This window comes from Podarcis muralis, chromosome 8 (assembly GCF_964188315.1).
Source record: "Podarcis muralis chromosome 8, rPodMur119.hap1.1, whole genome shotgun sequence".
NCBI classification, from domain to species: Eukaryota; Metazoa; Chordata; class Lepidosauria; order Squamata; family Lacertidae; genus Podarcis; species Podarcis muralis.
The window spans coordinates 16,195,719-16,212,494 of NC_135662.1; the positions used below are offsets into that span (position 1 = coordinate 16,195,719).

Here is a 16,776-nt window from a genome sequence, read left to right on the forward strand (position 1 = left end):
AAACACCCCGGCTCGATTTAAATTACTGTATAACCTTCGTCCCTCTGGGGAAATTGCGAATTGCTTGGCTAGTGACTTTTGGAAATGCAGGAGTTTAATGTCACCTGCGGCTGTTGCAGATCCATCTGCCCCCTGCTTGACTGACCAATTAGCTTGGTTTGGAAATCTCTATTTTTGGTTGTCCTCCGAGGTCACAGCGCGCACCCCGGAGGCCTGCAGAGAATGCCTTCGTAGGCTTTTCTCTCAGGCAGGGATTCCTCTAGGGGCGTCCGCATGTGGCTTAAGGCTGGCTATCTGCTATAAAAGAATATTAATCCAATTCCACATATTGGGAGGCTTCGTTTGGAGGAGGGTAACGACAGCCAGGCACATTCAAGTATACAGTGGTACCTCGGGTTGAGTACTTAATTCGTTCCGAAGGTCCGTTCTTAACCTGAAACTGTTCTTAACCTGAGGCACCACTTTAGCTAATGGGGCCTCCTGCTGCCGCCGCGCTGCCGGAGCACAATTTCTGTTCTCATCCTGAAGCAAAGTTCTTAACCTGAGGTACTATTTCTGGGTTAGCAGAGTCTGTAACCTGAAGCGTCTGTAACCTGAAGCGTATGTAACCTGAGGTACCACTGTATGCGCTTGGAATGATAGGAAGGAAGCAGCAGTGGGCATGTTCCAAAATTCCCCCTACAATCTAGGGAGGCTGCCCCTGCGTTCTGCTGCCTGTCTGTGCTAAAACATTGCTTCTGTTTTGCAATGTAGGGACTCCTTGAGGGGATATCCTTCTACTCTTTTTTTGGTGGGTGTGCACATAGCGGGTGGGAAAACCTCAGGCCCACGGGGCAATTGCACTCCCCAGGGCTCTCTGTTTAGTCCTTGGGACTCTCTACCAGCCCAGTACGTTTCTGAGCACAATTCAAAGTGTTGGTGCTGACCTTTAAATCCCTAAATGGCCTCGGTCCAGTATATCTGAAGGAGCGTTTCCACCCCCATCGTTCTGCCCGGACGCTGAGGTCCAGCTCCGAGGGCCATTTGGCGGTTCCCCTGCTGCGAGAAGTGAGGTTACAGGGAACCAGGTAGAGGGCCTTCTCGGTAGTTTTGCCTGCCCTGTGGAACGCCCTCCCAGCAGATGTCAAGGAAATAAACAACTACAGTGGTACCTAGGGTTACATACACTTCAGGTTACAGACTCCGCTAACCCAGAAATAGTACCTCAGGTTAAGAACTTTGCTTCAGGATCAGAACAGAAATCGTGTGGTGTCAGCAGGAGGCCCCATTAGCTAAAGTGGTAACTCAGCTTAAGAACAGTTTCAGGTTAAGAACAGACCTCCAGAACGAATTAAGTTCTTAACCCGAGGTACCACTGTATTTTACTTTTAAAAGACAACTGTTTAGAGAAGCTTTTAATGTTTGATACGTTATTGTATTTTAGTGTTCTGTTGGAAGCCGCCCAGAGTGGCTGGGGAAACCCAGCCAGATGGGCGGGGTATAAATAATAAATTATTTTTATTATTTTTATTATTAATAATAATACATCCTCTCTCTTCCAAGGTCAGATCCTTCACCGACTCTTCTCCACCTCAGCGGTGGAGCAAGCTGATCTGGCGCCTAGGGTAGCCTAGGGTAGCATGTGTGCCCTGCGAGCTGGGGCAGGATGCCCCGTGGGGCCTCTGAGGAGTCTGTCTGCCTCCTCCCCCTCAGCTGCCCTACAGCTGAGGGGGAGGCAGAGGGTGGACCGTTTGGGGCAGCCTGGAACCTGCCGGCGCCCAAGCCACCGCGTCACTCCCGGGAGAGACGTGTGGCTCGGGCGCCTTGCAGGCCCCACGGTGAGTGCCGCCCGCCATTTTGTCACCCCCCTCAGTGGTGACACCTGGGGTGGCCCACCTCGACCCCCCTTCCTCCACCCTGCTCCACCCCCTCCTCAAATTCTTTTGCCAGGCTGGAATGTGGGTGAGGTCTTTTTACAAATATTTTTCAAAGATTTCACTCAAGGATTTTCAACCTTTAGTCATTTATAGGAGTCTTTAGAATACATCTCACATTGGATAATGTGGACTGATTTGAATTCCAATCAATTTTAACTCGGTGCAGAACCTGTTCTCCGCCCCGCCCCCCACCATGTAATTGTTTAAGAAACCGAGAACTGCCATTTGAAAAAGGCTTAGTGTACGGAACTGGATAAATAAATTTGGTTAATAGAATAATCCTACGAAAGTGCAGACTGAGAGTGCAGCTCATTTGACTCTGTGCAGGCTTTAAAAGAGCTCTTTCCTGGTTAATCCATTCTGCTATAGAGTGCCATTGCTATGTAAGCTTTTCTTCCCCCTTGTTACCCTGAATAAAGAAGTTAGATGTATCATAACTTTTCAATTTGTAGACTATGAATAACATTACTTAGATTGTACAGAAGAAATCCTCCTGCTGGATCCGTCGTCGTCTAATGACACCACATCTAATTGGCTTATGTCAAGAAATACATGTGTTTGCAATACATGCTGTAAATCCTGTAAATGTCTAAAGGATGAAGAAACAGGGTTAAGGCAGAGCAACAGCAAATGCTTCAGGGGTCTCACATGTTATATTCAACAAGTGTACAATATGTGCAATACAACTAGTTGAACAGGACACCTGTACAGCCATTCGTGTGTAACATTAGACTGCATGGTCCACAGTGGTACCTCAGGTTACAGATGCTTCAGGTTACAGACACTTCAGGTTACAGACTCCACTAACCCAGAAATAGTACCTCAGATTAAGAACTTTGCTTCAGGTTGAGAACAGAAATCGCACAACGGCAGCACAGCAGCAGCGGGAGGCCCCATTAGCTAAAGTGGTACCTCAGGTTAAAAACAGTTTCAGGTTAAGAATGGACCTCCAGAATGAATTAAGTTCTTAATCCGAGGTACCACTGTACTCAGTAGGAGTCCAGTCTTTCACACAAATGCAAGTACTTGTGTAGAGTCAGCTTGTGTTCAGTGTAAAGTGTGAACCGTCTTGTTCCCCCTTACAACAAGTTGCATAGATCTCCTGTGCTCGGAGATCTGCACTGGTTGCCGATCTGCTCTTGGGCCAAGTTCAAGATACAGTGGCACCTTGGTTCTCAAACTTAATCCGTCCCGGAAGCCTGTTCCAAAACCAAAGTGTTCCAAAACCAAGGTGTGTTTTCCCATAGAAAGTAATGCAAAATGGATTAATCCATTCCAGACTTTTAAAAACAACCCCTAAAACAGCAATTTAACATGACTTTTACTATCTAACGAGACCATTGATCCATAAAATGAAAGAATAAACTATGTACTGCTGTCACACAGTCAGTCAATCAGTCAATCAATCAATCAATCAATCGGTAGCTAAACTGGGTTCCATACAGTCACAAAAACAAAACAAAGAAGCCGCAAAAACAAAAATGCAAAATAAATAGCAAAAACAGACAGACCTCAGCGTAACGCTCAAAACGGAAGTGCGGCACTCAAAGCGGAGCATGTTCGGCTTCCCAAAAAAGTTCGCAAACCAGAACACTTACTTTCGGGTTTACAGTGTTTGGGTTCCAAGTTGTTTGAGTACCAAGGTGTTTGAGAACCAAGGTACCACTATTGCTGTTAGTATAAGGTAAAGGTAAAGGGACCCCTGACCATTAGGTCCAGTCGTGACCGACTCTGGGGTTGCGGCGCTCATCTCGCTTTATTGGCCGAGGGAGCCGCCGTACAGTTTCCGGGTCATGTGGCCAGCATGACTAAGCCGCTTCTGGCGTACCAGAGTAGCGCACGGAAATGCCGTTTACCTTCCCGCCGGAGCGGGACCTATTTATCTACTTGCCCTTTGACGTGCTTTCGAACTGCTAGGTTGGCAGGAGCAGGGACTGAGCAACGGGAGCTCACCCCATCTCAGGGATTCGAACCACTGACCTTCCGATCGGCAAGTCCTAGGCTCTGTAGTTTAACCTACAGTGCCACCCGTGTCCCGCTATTAGTATACAAAGCCCTTAACAACTTGAGATCAGTTCACCCCTTATGTGCCCACTTGTCTGCTTCGATCGGTGGAATTGGCCACATATGATACCTACTCCACATTTGAAAGAACTCAGTTGTTTTGTGTGTCAGCTCCTAAACTCTGGGACTCCCTGCCTATTGATATCAAGCAGTTGCCTTCACTGTATTTTCTGGGTGCCTGCTATAAAGCATTTCTTGTTTAAGACAAGCCTACCCACATGCTTAGAAAGCTATGATGAGTCTTGATCTGTTGTAGTCTGTTGTTGTTTTAACTTTCTGTATGTTTCAAATTATTGCTGCAAACTTTTATTTTGATGATTGTATTATTTTATCTTTTTGTGAACCTCTTTGAGGGTTCTTCTACAGTTGAGTAGTGTATACGTTTAAAAGATGCATGCCCTGGCTTTCGTTTCCTCATGTGATGCTAGAGTGCGACAGAATGTTGAAAACCTTTCATGTTGTCCTTTCCTACGCTCCAGACTCATTGCAATTCCTTCTTCCAGCTATCCATTGCAGTCTAAATCCAAATGGTATCGATCTCGCCGTCCACACGGAAGGAATTAACCTGCAACTTGAAGGCGAGAGAGTGGACTCATCCTCCCATAAGAAGGAGAGCTCTTCTAAGTTGCTTGAGTCCAAAGGAACGCCCAAGAGACAGCATGGGGAGCCAGAATCATCTAAGGTAGGCATGGCAAAACCACACATTTATATTCAGGAGGAGGGTCTGTACTAAGTGGTAAGTGGATGTACCTCCATGGAGAATGTTTTAAGCTCAATCTCCTTCTTTCTTTCTTTGGCGATCACTCGTAGCCGAGTAAGATTGTCTTCCATAAACACGAGTTTTAACAATGAGTCCGTAAGTGACTGTGGAGGCCAATTCTGGACACACACGTCCTTGTCGCGTATTCCACGCGGCGTTTTCAGCAAAGCATTAAGAGTTCCAGGTTTTTCAGTGCAGTCCTTTTTAATGTGAGCTATACACAGGCTATATACAAAAGAAACAGTCCATACAGAGTACTTACAAATGAATACTCTCCACCACAGCACCACCACACTACAGCACAACCACCACACCCTACTGTTAAACAGGCTTTCCTTTTAAAACAGGTGATAGCCAATCACACTAATCACACTCCTGCTGAGTCACTCTGACCCAGCAGAGTATTGCATCATCCTGTTGAAGCCTGCAGACTTATCCAGTATCCCAACACTCCTCCTTAAGTCAAAGGCTTGAGACCTAATAATTCTCTTAAGTCTCGAAATTTAGGAGCATCCAAACATTTTGTATACAAATCTGCCACATTACATTTTGTGTTACAGTGCTGTACCTTTAACACATTTCTTTCTAAAGCATTTTTCACATTTCCGTATCTTATAGCAATATGTTTACTCTTGCTTTTAAAGTTCTGTTGGTTGGCAAGCTGTTGTGCAGCCATGTTGTCACTTAGCACAGTGATTGGCATTTCAGAAGGTATTCCAAGCTCTTTTGTTAGGCAAGCAAACCATTCTATTTGTGACACACATTCGCTTATGGCTGAGTACTCTGCTTCACAAGTACTTGTGGCAACAAATGTTTGTTTCTGGGATTTCCACTGAACCAGGGCATTTCCAATATATATGGCATAGCCAGTGGTAGACTTTCCATTTTCTCTGTCCCCCCAGCTGGCATCAGCGTATGCATACACTTGCTGATCATATCCTGTATCCAGCACTAGTTTGTAATCTTTTGTGCCTTTCAGATACCTTAGGATTCTTTTAAGTGCTACCCAATCTCTCTGAGCCGGGTCTGTACTTCTTTGGCATAACATGTGCACTGCCAATGTTATGTCGGGTCTTGTCCAACAACTTAAATATAACAGAGAACCCAACAGAGAATGAAACGCTGTTGCATTCTCACATTTTTGCCCTTCTGGTTCATTTTTGTACTGGGGAGTTATGGGAGTGTCAACCTCATTTGCCCTCTCCATTCCATATGTCTTCAGTAACTTTTCGATTTTTTCCTTCTGACTCAGAGAGTAGATGCCCTCTTCATTTCTCTGAACCTCTACTCCTAAGTAATTCTGAATCTCTCCCAAATACTTCAGTTTGTATTTGTTACCTAGGCTGTTTATAAACCAAGACACTTGCTTTTGTGCAGTTGTTATTAGACAGATATCGTCAACATACAAAAGTAAATAACAAACACTTCCTTGCACCATTGCTGAATATAAACAGGAATCAGCCAGGCTTTGTTTGAATCCCATCTTTTTCAAAGTTGTGTCTATGCATTCATGCCATAGACGTGCACTTTGGTGTAAACCGTATAGTGCCCTTTGCAGTTTTAACACCATGCTGTCTTTTTCCAGCTCATAACCTGGTATTTGCTGTAAATACACCTCGGCGTCAATAGGAGCATTTAAATATGCTGAGGCAACATCAAAATGATTAACTTTTAACCCTCTCAGACTTGCCATTGCTAAAACTGATTTTACTGTTTCAGCCTTTGCTGTTGGGGCAAACACTTCATCATAATGTATCATTTTCCTTTGTGTAAAGCCCCTTGCAACCAACCTGGCTTTCCTCTGACAACTACCATCAGCCAGTTTTTTCACTTTAAAAACCCACTTACAGCTTATGGGTTTTTTACCTTCAGGCAATTCTGTAGGTACAAACACATTGTTGTTTAGCAGAGAGTTATACTCTGCCTGCATTGCCTTTAACCACGCCTCTTTCTCTAGAGTAGGTAACTCTTGCACTTTTTCAAAGTTTTCTGGCTCAGTTACACAAACCTGGTTTATGGTGGCTGGGAACCCATAACGGTCTGGAGGTTGACCTTTATTACTTCTTGCAGACCTCCTTGGTTCATTAATCTCACCCCCTGGGCTACCTTCAGGACTGCTTTTGGGGTGGATTGACCCTGGAGATTTACCTCCTCCTGTCCCTGTTGCACTTTCTTCTCTCCCCTGCTCCATGCTAGCAGCTGGGGAAAAATGCTCAACCTTTACCTCCTCCCTTTCAGTTTCTTTGGGAGAGCTGCCAATTCTCAGCTTTGTTTCAACTGCCTTATCAGGTATGCTCGGCAGTAAAACTTTTTCTGGCAGCAGGTTTGCATGTATCTTGGGCCAATTTCTTTGCTCATTAAAGCTGGCTGATCGACTATAACTCAAACAATTTTTATCATCTTCAAACCTATAGGCTTTCGTACCACTTTCATACCCAAGAAATAGCAACTGCTGTGCCCTTTTCCCACCTTTTCTTCGGTTCTTTACAGGTATGTCAACCCATGCCTTTGTCCCAAAGATTCTCAAATGTTGCAAACTGGGACTTTTGTTATAGAGAATTTTATAGGGTATGTCATCTAGTACCCTTGACCACAAGCGATTCCCAATATAATTTGCGGTCTTAATACTCTCAGCCCAGTACTTAATTGGAAGATTTGCATCTGCTAACAATGCTTTCATTTGTGTCTGCAAGACACCTCCCCTACGCTCTGCTACCCCGTTCTCCTGAGGTGTCGCCACATTGGTAAGCCTATGTTTAATCCCTTGGGAACGCAACCAGTTTCTTAAGGAGCTTGCCATAAACTCTCCTCCCCTGTCTGTCTGAATAGAGCACACCTTTTCGCCAAGTTGCCTTTCTACCCTTCTTACCCAGAACTTCAAAGTTTGGGCAACGTCAGACTTTTGCTTTAATGGATAGACCCAGCCAAATCTAGAATAGTCATCCACTAGGATCAAACAGTACTTGTTGTGGGAGACACTTGGTGGAAAAGGACCAGTTACATCAGCATGAATCAACTCCAGTGGTTTTTTGGTTTCTCTCTGGCTTGCTCTTGCTACTGGGCAAGCCCTGCTTTTAACCTCCTTGCAGATATTGCAGTCTAAGTAATTATCACAACTTTTTATGTTTTTCATCCCCCCACACAACTCCAATGTTTTGTTTAGCACTTTATAGCTAGCATGAGCCAGACGCCTGTGCAGGAGATGAATACACATATCATGGGTTGGGACATTTTGCACATTCGCAACCTTAGACTCACACTGCAGTACATACATATTAGCTCTAAGGTTAGCATTTGCCAACACTGCCCCATTTTGCTTTATCTGGCACTGATCTCCCACAAAGTTTACTTCAAAGCCTGCTTTTGCCAAGTCAGGAATGCTCAGGAGATTGTTTTGCAAACTAGGCACACACAACACATTCCTGAATGTGTGTCCCAGCTGTGGGAACACAACCTCCCCCTCACAAACCACATTAGCTTTCTGGCCCGTAGCAAGACTTACATGTTTTTTGTTTGAAGCCCTAGCATCAGTTAGCAGTCCTTTTCTTTTACAAAAGGTTTGAGAAGCTCCACTGTCCAGAACCCACAGCTCTTCATTTTCTTGACCATCTGCAGACACCCAAGCGGTAGACTCCCTCTGCTGCCTCTTGTGTTTCTGCTGTTTTTGTTGTTTTCTTGGGCAGTCCCGCAGCAGATGTCCACTGGACTTGCAGCAAAAACACCCTTTTACTTTGTTGACCACCGACTGGTCTGCAGCAGCTCCTCCTGGCTGTTTCTCCGGCTCCCGACACCTCTGCTCTTCCCGGCTGTTGTTCCTTCTGGGATGTTCCAACAGCTGGGCTGAGGTCATCTTTCGCTCTGCACGCCTGTCCTCCTCTGCATACAACCGTCCGGTAACGTATTCCAGAGTCAGCTTATCAGTCTCTACCGACTCGAGGGAGTTGACCAGCATATCATAGCTGTCATCAAGGGAACTCAGGACTATAAAGACTTTGTCCTCTTCCCCCATAGGCCTCCCTCTTAAGGCTAGCTCCTGGAAACAGCCTGTTAGGAATTTTAGGTGGTTTACCAGAGAGTCCCCCGGTTTCTTCCGACACCGGTACAGTCTCCTGGTCAGTGTTATCAGTGAGCCAGCTGTCTCTCGCACATGGACAGCCTTGAGCGCATTCCATGCCTCACTTGCCGTCACCTTATCAGCTACGTAGACTAGCTGGCTGTCGTCCACTCCAAGGATGATCGTAGCCAAAGCTTTCTCATCCCTTTCATCCTCCTCAGAGGGCTGCGGTGGATCTTCCACCACTTTCCACAGGCCCTCACGCTTGAGGAAGTGTTGCATGCGGACTGACCAGGTGCTGTAGTTCGTGGCCGTCAGCTTCTCCAGCAACACGCCAGTTCTGGACTGCTCCATCCCTGCAGCTCACCTCCAACACCCACGACTAGATAACTGCCACCTGTACTCTTGCGCAGCGGAAGCGTGCTGGGCCCATAACCCTGTCGCGTATTCCACGCGGCGTTTTCAGCAAAGCATTAAGAGTTCCAGGTTTTTCAGTGCAGTCCTTTTTAATGTGAGCTATACACAGGCTATATACAAAAGAAACAGTCCATACAGAGTACTTACAAATGAATACTCTCCACCACAGCACCACCACACTACAGCACAACCACCACACCCTACTGTTAAACAGGCTTTCCTTTTAAAACAGGTGATAGCCAATCACACTAATCACACTCCTGCTGAGTCACTCTGACCCAGCAGAGTATTGCATCATCCTGTTGAAGCCTGCAGACTTATCCAGTATCCCAACAGTCCTTCCACAGTCAGGACATAGGTTTCCTGGCAGGAGTTGATCACGGTGTAGATTTGCCAAGCGTGCCTTCCTCTCAGCACGTTTCTCCCTTGCGTCCTGAGTTCGAGTGTCCTCAAAGCCCATGACACCTTTGGTAAAAGGCTGTTCTCCAATTGGAGCACTCACAGGCCAGTGTTTCCCAGTTGTAGGTGTTTATACTACATTTTTAAAAATTTGCCTTTAAACCTCTTCTTCTGACCACCAGCATTATGCTTTCCATTTTTAAGTTTGGAATAGAGTAGTTGCTTTGGAAGACGATCATCAGGCATCCGCACAACATGACCAGTCCAACAAAGTTGATGTTGAAGAATCATTGCTTTGACACTGGTGATCTTTGCTTCTTCCAGTACACTGGCATTAATTCACCTGTCTTTCCAAACAATGTGTAAAGTTTTTCGGAGACAACGTTGATGGAATCTTTTACTAACAAAAAGGATCTTGGATAGCCAAGCTGTCCAGGAAAAGGTGCTTAGAGATGAACCACTGCTCAGTGGCAGAACATTGGCTTTGTGTGCAGATGGTCCCAGGTTCAAACCTCGTCATCTCCAGCTAAAAAGATCAGCTGGCAGGTGGTGCAAAAAACATCTAAGACTTCGGAGAATGCCAGTCAATGGCCGGCTAGATGGACAATCTCACCTGGTGCAAATAGCAGCTTACTATGTTCCTGAAGGTGCTGAAAGCTGTACTGTATTTCTTTTCCTTTCTTTGGTTTAAGTTTGCTTTTGGAGGTGCAGAGAATTAATGTCCATAGAAAGCAAAGCAACTGCAACGGAACCTTTCCCTCTTTCTATCGGAATGATCCAGAGTGAGATCAGTCCTGCTGGGACACAGCCAGTCTCAAAACATATTTGATGCTGGCCGGCTAACAAATGAGCAATCAATAGGCTAATTCAAATGGGTTTTTCACAATTAGGGTGCATCTTCCAGACCAGTAGGTTTTCACATGATCCGCTACAGAGAATAGATTGCATTTCCCCTTTCTCCTTCAGATTTTCCATCACTGAAACCTGGTTTCTTTAACTGGGGGTCTCTCTTTATTTAAAGTCTTATGATAAAAACAGTACAGTATACCCCCAATAGAGAGTCAGTCCCAAGTACCTCTAAATGTACAGTTGTTCCTGATGTTTGATGACATGCTTATGGTCATTTCAGTACTAAAAATTCTGCATGGAAGTTAGATTCTTCATCTTAATCCCAAAGAGTACCCCCCCCTCATTATTGTAGAGTGAATTGTGGCATTATTGAGTTTCTTTCATGTTGACCATGAGAGATAAAATTACATTTCCCCTTTAAAAAGCAAGTGCATTACTATTATAATATCTGAGCCAGGGACAAACTTCCAGTACTCAACAAAAAAGTAGGAAAAAACTTTTTTTAAAAATAGTAGTTGAGATCTGATGTTCTCTTTGTTGACAAGCTGCTTAAATGTGCATCCTGCGCATTTAAGAGAAGAAAGAAAACTGTCTGTAACATTGTTTGTTACGTGTTTTGAGGCCCTTTTAATGTCTCCCCTGCCATATAATTAGTTACCAAAAAAGAAGACATCGAATAACATTAAGGAAATGACTGATGGAGCTAACACATAGGCAGGGAATTGTATGTCCATTATGGTGGGGCCAAATTAATCACTGAGCTAGCTGACTGAATACCCTGGTTCATTTCTCAGGTAGAACAGCAAGTCCAAGGCAATGAAACACCCACATATTTGCATGAGGATTCGATAAGCTTCCCGTAATTTTTAAGGGTTTTAATCGGGTTGCTGTTATGCTGCTGCTGCTGCTGCTCTGTTTTGTGCTTTTTATGGTTTTCCTAGACTGACCACAGCTTCAGTGATAAATTGCTGGTTGCTGTTGTCAGTAGATTATGTGTTTTTCAGGGAGTTTGCTTTTTAATTATGCTCTTTTATATCTTGTTTACATGTTGTTGTGAGGTACTTTGCAAGAAAGGTTTTTCTAAAAGGCAAGAGCCATTGAACAAATGAATAAAAGCTTGTAGCTCAGATTGGGATTCCTCACACATATGGACCAGATTTAGCCCACTTTCTCTCTCTGTTTGCACTGTCCTGGTGGCACCAGCTAATTTGGCTTTTTGACCTGGCAGTATTGCTAAGGGCAGGATCTGGTTCAATGTATTTTCTTGATTAAAAAAAACTGAAAGCAGGGCAATGAATCTTCTGCACCAATTTTTGTCTCTCCAAATTTTGCAACCTGTGTAGATCCTGTTTCTGCTATTCATGGGGAAGGGCAGGTAGCTAAAGTTGGCCCCTAAACCTTCCCTGCTGACTACTGGAGATCTTCCTCTTCCTCTCTGATTCTGAAATCCCCGTCCCCAACATCGCCGGGCTGGTTTCATGCCTATATTCACAGCCTTAAGGGCTTAGGAAGCTGAACTGATGATTTCGCCTTGGTCTGGGAAGGAAACATCCCACACGCCAAAACAGATTCACCATTGGTGTGTATGCAGATCCGTATCTTGATCAGTATCCTTACTGTATAGTTGTAAGACTCTTAGAATTCATTCTGACATATTTGTGGTATATGAAGGAATGAAATGTTTTTCTGGGCTTTACTTAACTTGCTGGGTGCATCTTTTGATGGAGAAAAAGATGTATGGCCTGCCCAGGAGGACATTAACTGATCCACATGTCTAGTGGTGTGCTCTATTCAAGTTGGATCTGAGCTAGATCTTCCTGTCTTCTCAGTGAAGAGCGTGAGCACTTGTCGTTCCGCTTCTTTTGAGTGTCCTGTAACAGAATTATAAGCTTCCATCATAAGTCCCCTCAGCCACGTCTTCTAATGTGTTTGTGGCATATATATATGGTGGTTGGAACCCATCTGTTTCAGGAAACAAAGGAAGAGAGTGACTTTGGGTGTGAGACTTTGGGTTGGAAGGTTGCAGCGACTACTGTGGCTATGGAGACCGATGCAGAAGAGACTTGTTTTGTTGCAGCTGGAGCAGATGAAGGTGTCCGGTTGTGCTGCTGCAGGTGTACCATAGCATTTATTCTCTCTGCACTCCTCCCGGCGGTCATTTCTCCTCTGTTCACTGCTATGGATACATCTTTCTCTCTCATACACAGACACAAGCAGTATTAAGACTGCATTCCTAAACCCAACGGGAAATCTACCCAAGGACAGTGAATGCAGTGGTACCTCGGGTTACAGATGCTTCAGGTTACAGATGCTTCAGGTTACAGACTCTTCTAACCCAGAAATTGTACCTCGGGTTAAGAACTTTGCTTCAGGATGAGAACAGAAATCACATGATGGCGGTGTGGCGGCAGCAGGAGGCCCCATTAGCTAAAGTGGTGCCTCAGGTTAAGAACAGTTTCAGATTAAGAACGGACCTCCAGAACGAATTAAGTTCTTAGCCCGAGGTACCACTGTATGAGAATATGCCATCCTATCAGTAGCAGAGTTAAGCCATAAGATCAGGATGGTATTGGACAATTTTGTCCAGCCATTATTATCTCCTTTTCGTTCCTCGTCTTTCTTTTCACAATATTTTTCCCCATTGAGCGTATGGTGAAAGAACAATAGGGGCATGTGATAAGCGCTGTGGGATGGTGGCTCTCCATGTCGTGTGTGTGTGTGTTTGTGTTGCGTTTTCTAATCAAAACTAGCTTTTTTAAAAAAAACCACAACAACAAAAATCTAGCCTCATGAGAGCTGGAAACTTGTTCTTGTTAAAATGAGGTCTGAGCCGCTCAAGGTGCTGGAGATTGCCTTAGCGGATCGATCTGCAAACAGGCCGCCTTCACGCCACTCCGGTTAAAGTCTTTCAGCAGCTCCTCTTACTCAAAGTATTCAGTAGGGAATCCAAATAATAGGTACTGACTCTCTGTGTACAGCTGCCACTTCAAAGGCCTCCAAAGGTTCCAGCAACTTTTGAGCTTGATGTGGTGTGGAATTCTGATGCTGCCACAAACATCAGTCAGTTTCAAGGCAGCGCGCCTCCCTTGTGACCCATTTTCTGGTGGCTTTGTTTTATTTATTTCTCTCTCCTTTTTTGAAGCAACAGCAATTAGCTCTTTGTATTTAGCGTCCCCATTTGGAACACTCCACTTTTCCCTTTTGACGCTCAGCGTGTAATCGGCAGCTCCTAATAGCAGTTTGTCGCCGTGCTTTCAATTTGTCTAAATTGCAGCGTTGTGACTGTTTGATAGGAGCGGGCTTCAGACGGAGGGCGATTTGGATCAGGGGCGGCAATGGTGCTACTCGCAGAAAAAGTCGCGGTGAAGGTTTTAGCTGCTGCCCTCTGGCTTCTAGCTTGGACTGTTCTGCCCAGATAATTAGCATTATTTGTATGATTGCGTTGGGTGGCAAGGCACAGATGGCGGGCTGCTACTGCATTATCTCCTGTTGTGACGCATCAGTCATGTTTTTAGGGCAGCTTAATGCCACCGTCGTCTCTGCCATTGAGTAGGGAGAAGGGAGCACACACTGAGTCCGGTTTTTGAACCAGGAAGGGCGGGGTATAAATAAAAATATATTATTATTATTATTATTATTATTATTATTATTATTATTATTATTATTATTATATGCGCACACCCTAGGAGCAGGGATCTTGAAAGCTGGCGCGGCAGCGAGTACTCATAATCAGGCAGATTATGAGAGCCAGCGTGGTCTAGCGGTTAGAGCAAGCTTCCTCACACTCGGCCCTCCAGATGTTTTTGGCCTACAACTCCCATGATCCCTAGCTAGCTAGCTAGCAGGACCATTGGTCAGGGTTGATGGGAATTGTAGTCTCAAAACATCTGGCGGGCCGAGTTTGAGGAAGCCTGGGTTAGAGTGCCAGCCTAGGATCTGTGAGACCAGGGTTCAAATCCCCATGCAGCCATGAAGCTCACTGGACCAGTTGCTGTTTCTCAGCCTAACCTACCTCACAGTGCTGTTGAGGGGATAAGGGGGGGGGGGGACCATGCACAGCACCTTGAGTTCCTTGGAGTTGGGATATAAATGCAGTAAATAAACAAATTTGTGGGGTATTGCACAAGGCAGGAGCTGATGGAGAGGGAGGAACCAACTCTTTATTGTCAAAAGTACCCTTAAAAGTACTGGCGCCTGCCACAGGGGAAGAAATGGAGGCAGTGAGAGATTTTACCTTCTTGGGCTCCATGATCACTGCAGATGGTGACAGCAGCCACGAAATTAAAAGACGCCTGCTTCTTGGGAGAAAAGCAATGACAAACCTAGACAGCATCTTAAAAAGCAGAGACATCACCTTGCCAACAAAGGTCAGTACAGTTAAAGCTATGGTTTTCCTAGTAGTGATGTATGGAAGTGAGAGCTGGACCATAAAGAAGGCTGATCGCCAAAGAATTGATGCTTTTGAATTAAGGTGCTGGAGGAGACTCTTGAGAGTCCCATGGACTGCAAGAAGATCAAACTTCTCCATTCTGAAGGAAATCAGCCCTGAGTGCTCGCTGGAAGGACAGATCCTGAAGCTGAGGCTCCAATACTTTGGCCACCTCATGAGAAGAGAAGACTCCCTGGAAAAGACCTCGATGTTGAGAAAGATGGAGGGCACAAAGAGAAGGGGACGACAGAGGATGAGATGGTTGGATAGTGTTCTCGAAGCTACAAACATGAGTCTGACCAAACTGCGGGAGGCAGTGGAAGACAGGAGTGCCTGGCGTGCTCTGGTCCATGGGGTCACGCAGAGTCGGACATGACTAAACGACTAAACAACAACAACAACAAACCTTAAAAGTTAGGGAAAGGTATGTCCTTTAGTTCTACTTCTCTCATCTACTCCTAGGTGAGGCAGAGAGGCCCGGCCCCCGATCTCAGCTTATGTATCTTCCCCACTCGAGCTGCACGCAAGCATTTGAGGAGTGTGTCTCTGTGTTACCTTCTGCTCCTCCCACTTCACTCCTCTTCTGGTCCTGGGAGACAGTGGAGCAGGAGAGGTGGGGCCAGTAGGAGGAGTTGTGGAAGCCCTTGACACTCCACCAGCCTGACCTGTCTCTCCCTCCTCCCGCACCCGTTTTTCACGCTCACATCCTGGGCACAAAAGTGGCAGGCACCAGTTCGGGAACCGCCAAGGGAAGAAGGCTCAGAGCCCGGGGAGTGGTGGTAGGACAACGATGAGTGTGCAGAGGGGGAAAAGAGGGAATAGATTAGAAGGAGGATGTTTCAGAAGCTGAAGAGGTAACAGGGTTTAGTGAGCAGGAAGAGGCTGTGGCAGAGAGCGGTTCAGAATCAGACGCAGAAGAGGAGGCTGGATAGGAGGAGGGCCGAGAGGCAGAGAGGAGGCAGGCTGCTGAAGAAGCCTCCTTCTGTGAACAGCTCCCTCCCCCCTAGTCTCACAGAACCAGAAAAGGTATGTAGAGGGCAGAGCAAAGGCAGTCATGGCGACGTTGTCTCAGATTGCTTGAGAAGGACTGGGGGAGGAGGAGACAAGGAACTGTGGGGTAGTCCACATAACTGCCTCAGAGGGGCAAGATCTACTGGGATGAATTGCTGTGCACACTAGGCCTGGACTTCTGAGTCGACTGTGTTTCCTTGAATAAAGAGTTAACTTCACTGAAGTTGTGTGAATTATTGCTGACCTGCTCAGGACTCCCGCTCTTGACACCTATTGAATTCAATAGGACTTAATTTATGCTTAGACATGTATGGGACTGTCCTGTAAAAGTGCAGTTAGACCAAATGTGGGCCAAGCATAGCAAAACTACCCAGCTTTATAACAATTACGGGGGGAAAGATATAAATGTGATGATTTTTTTTGCAAATTGTTTGGCATTTTATCAATTTTTTCCAGGATTGTTTATATTGTAACATGCAATTCTGGGTGGTTTTTGTTTTAATGCTTTCGTTAATTATTGGGACCGTAGGATATGTGTAATTTGTTTGTATATAATTAGGCTTTGTTTATCTGCTTGCTTAAGTGACATTTTGATTAGTCCCGTTCATAGGTGACGTTCTAATCTGATGACTTCTTCCTTCCTTGTATTCGAAAGAAATGGAAATGAAACACGTAATGCTTTATGCAAGTGGAAGGAGTACATCTAAAAACTGCTACTTGCACATTATTCTTTTGATGTTTTATTGCACCATTGTGATTTGTGGAGCAACTCAAGTATTTCTTCTTTCTTCTTTCTTCCTTTTTGCAAAAAGCTATGTGCAGCTTTGCAATGGGTTTGCAGACCAGCCCCCAGGTATTTAATGGCACAATTGCTCTG

At 45.3% G+C, this 16,776-nt stretch overlaps 1 protein-coding gene across 3 annotated transcripts in view; it reads left to right on the forward strand.

Moving 5' to 3' along the window:
* Window positions 1-16,776, forward strand: part of SAMD12 (sterile alpha motif domain containing 12) — a 209,634-nt gene that overhangs the window by 12,777 nt on the left and 180,081 nt on the right. For all 3 annotated transcript variants that reach the window (XM_028736243.2, XM_028736244.2, XM_028736245.2), the window contains exon 2: window positions 4,484-4,662. In XM_028736243.2, coding sequence (XP_028592076.1) covers window positions 4,484-4,662 — 179 coding nt within the window. The remainder of the gene's footprint in view (window positions 1-4,483; window positions 4,663-16,776) is intronic.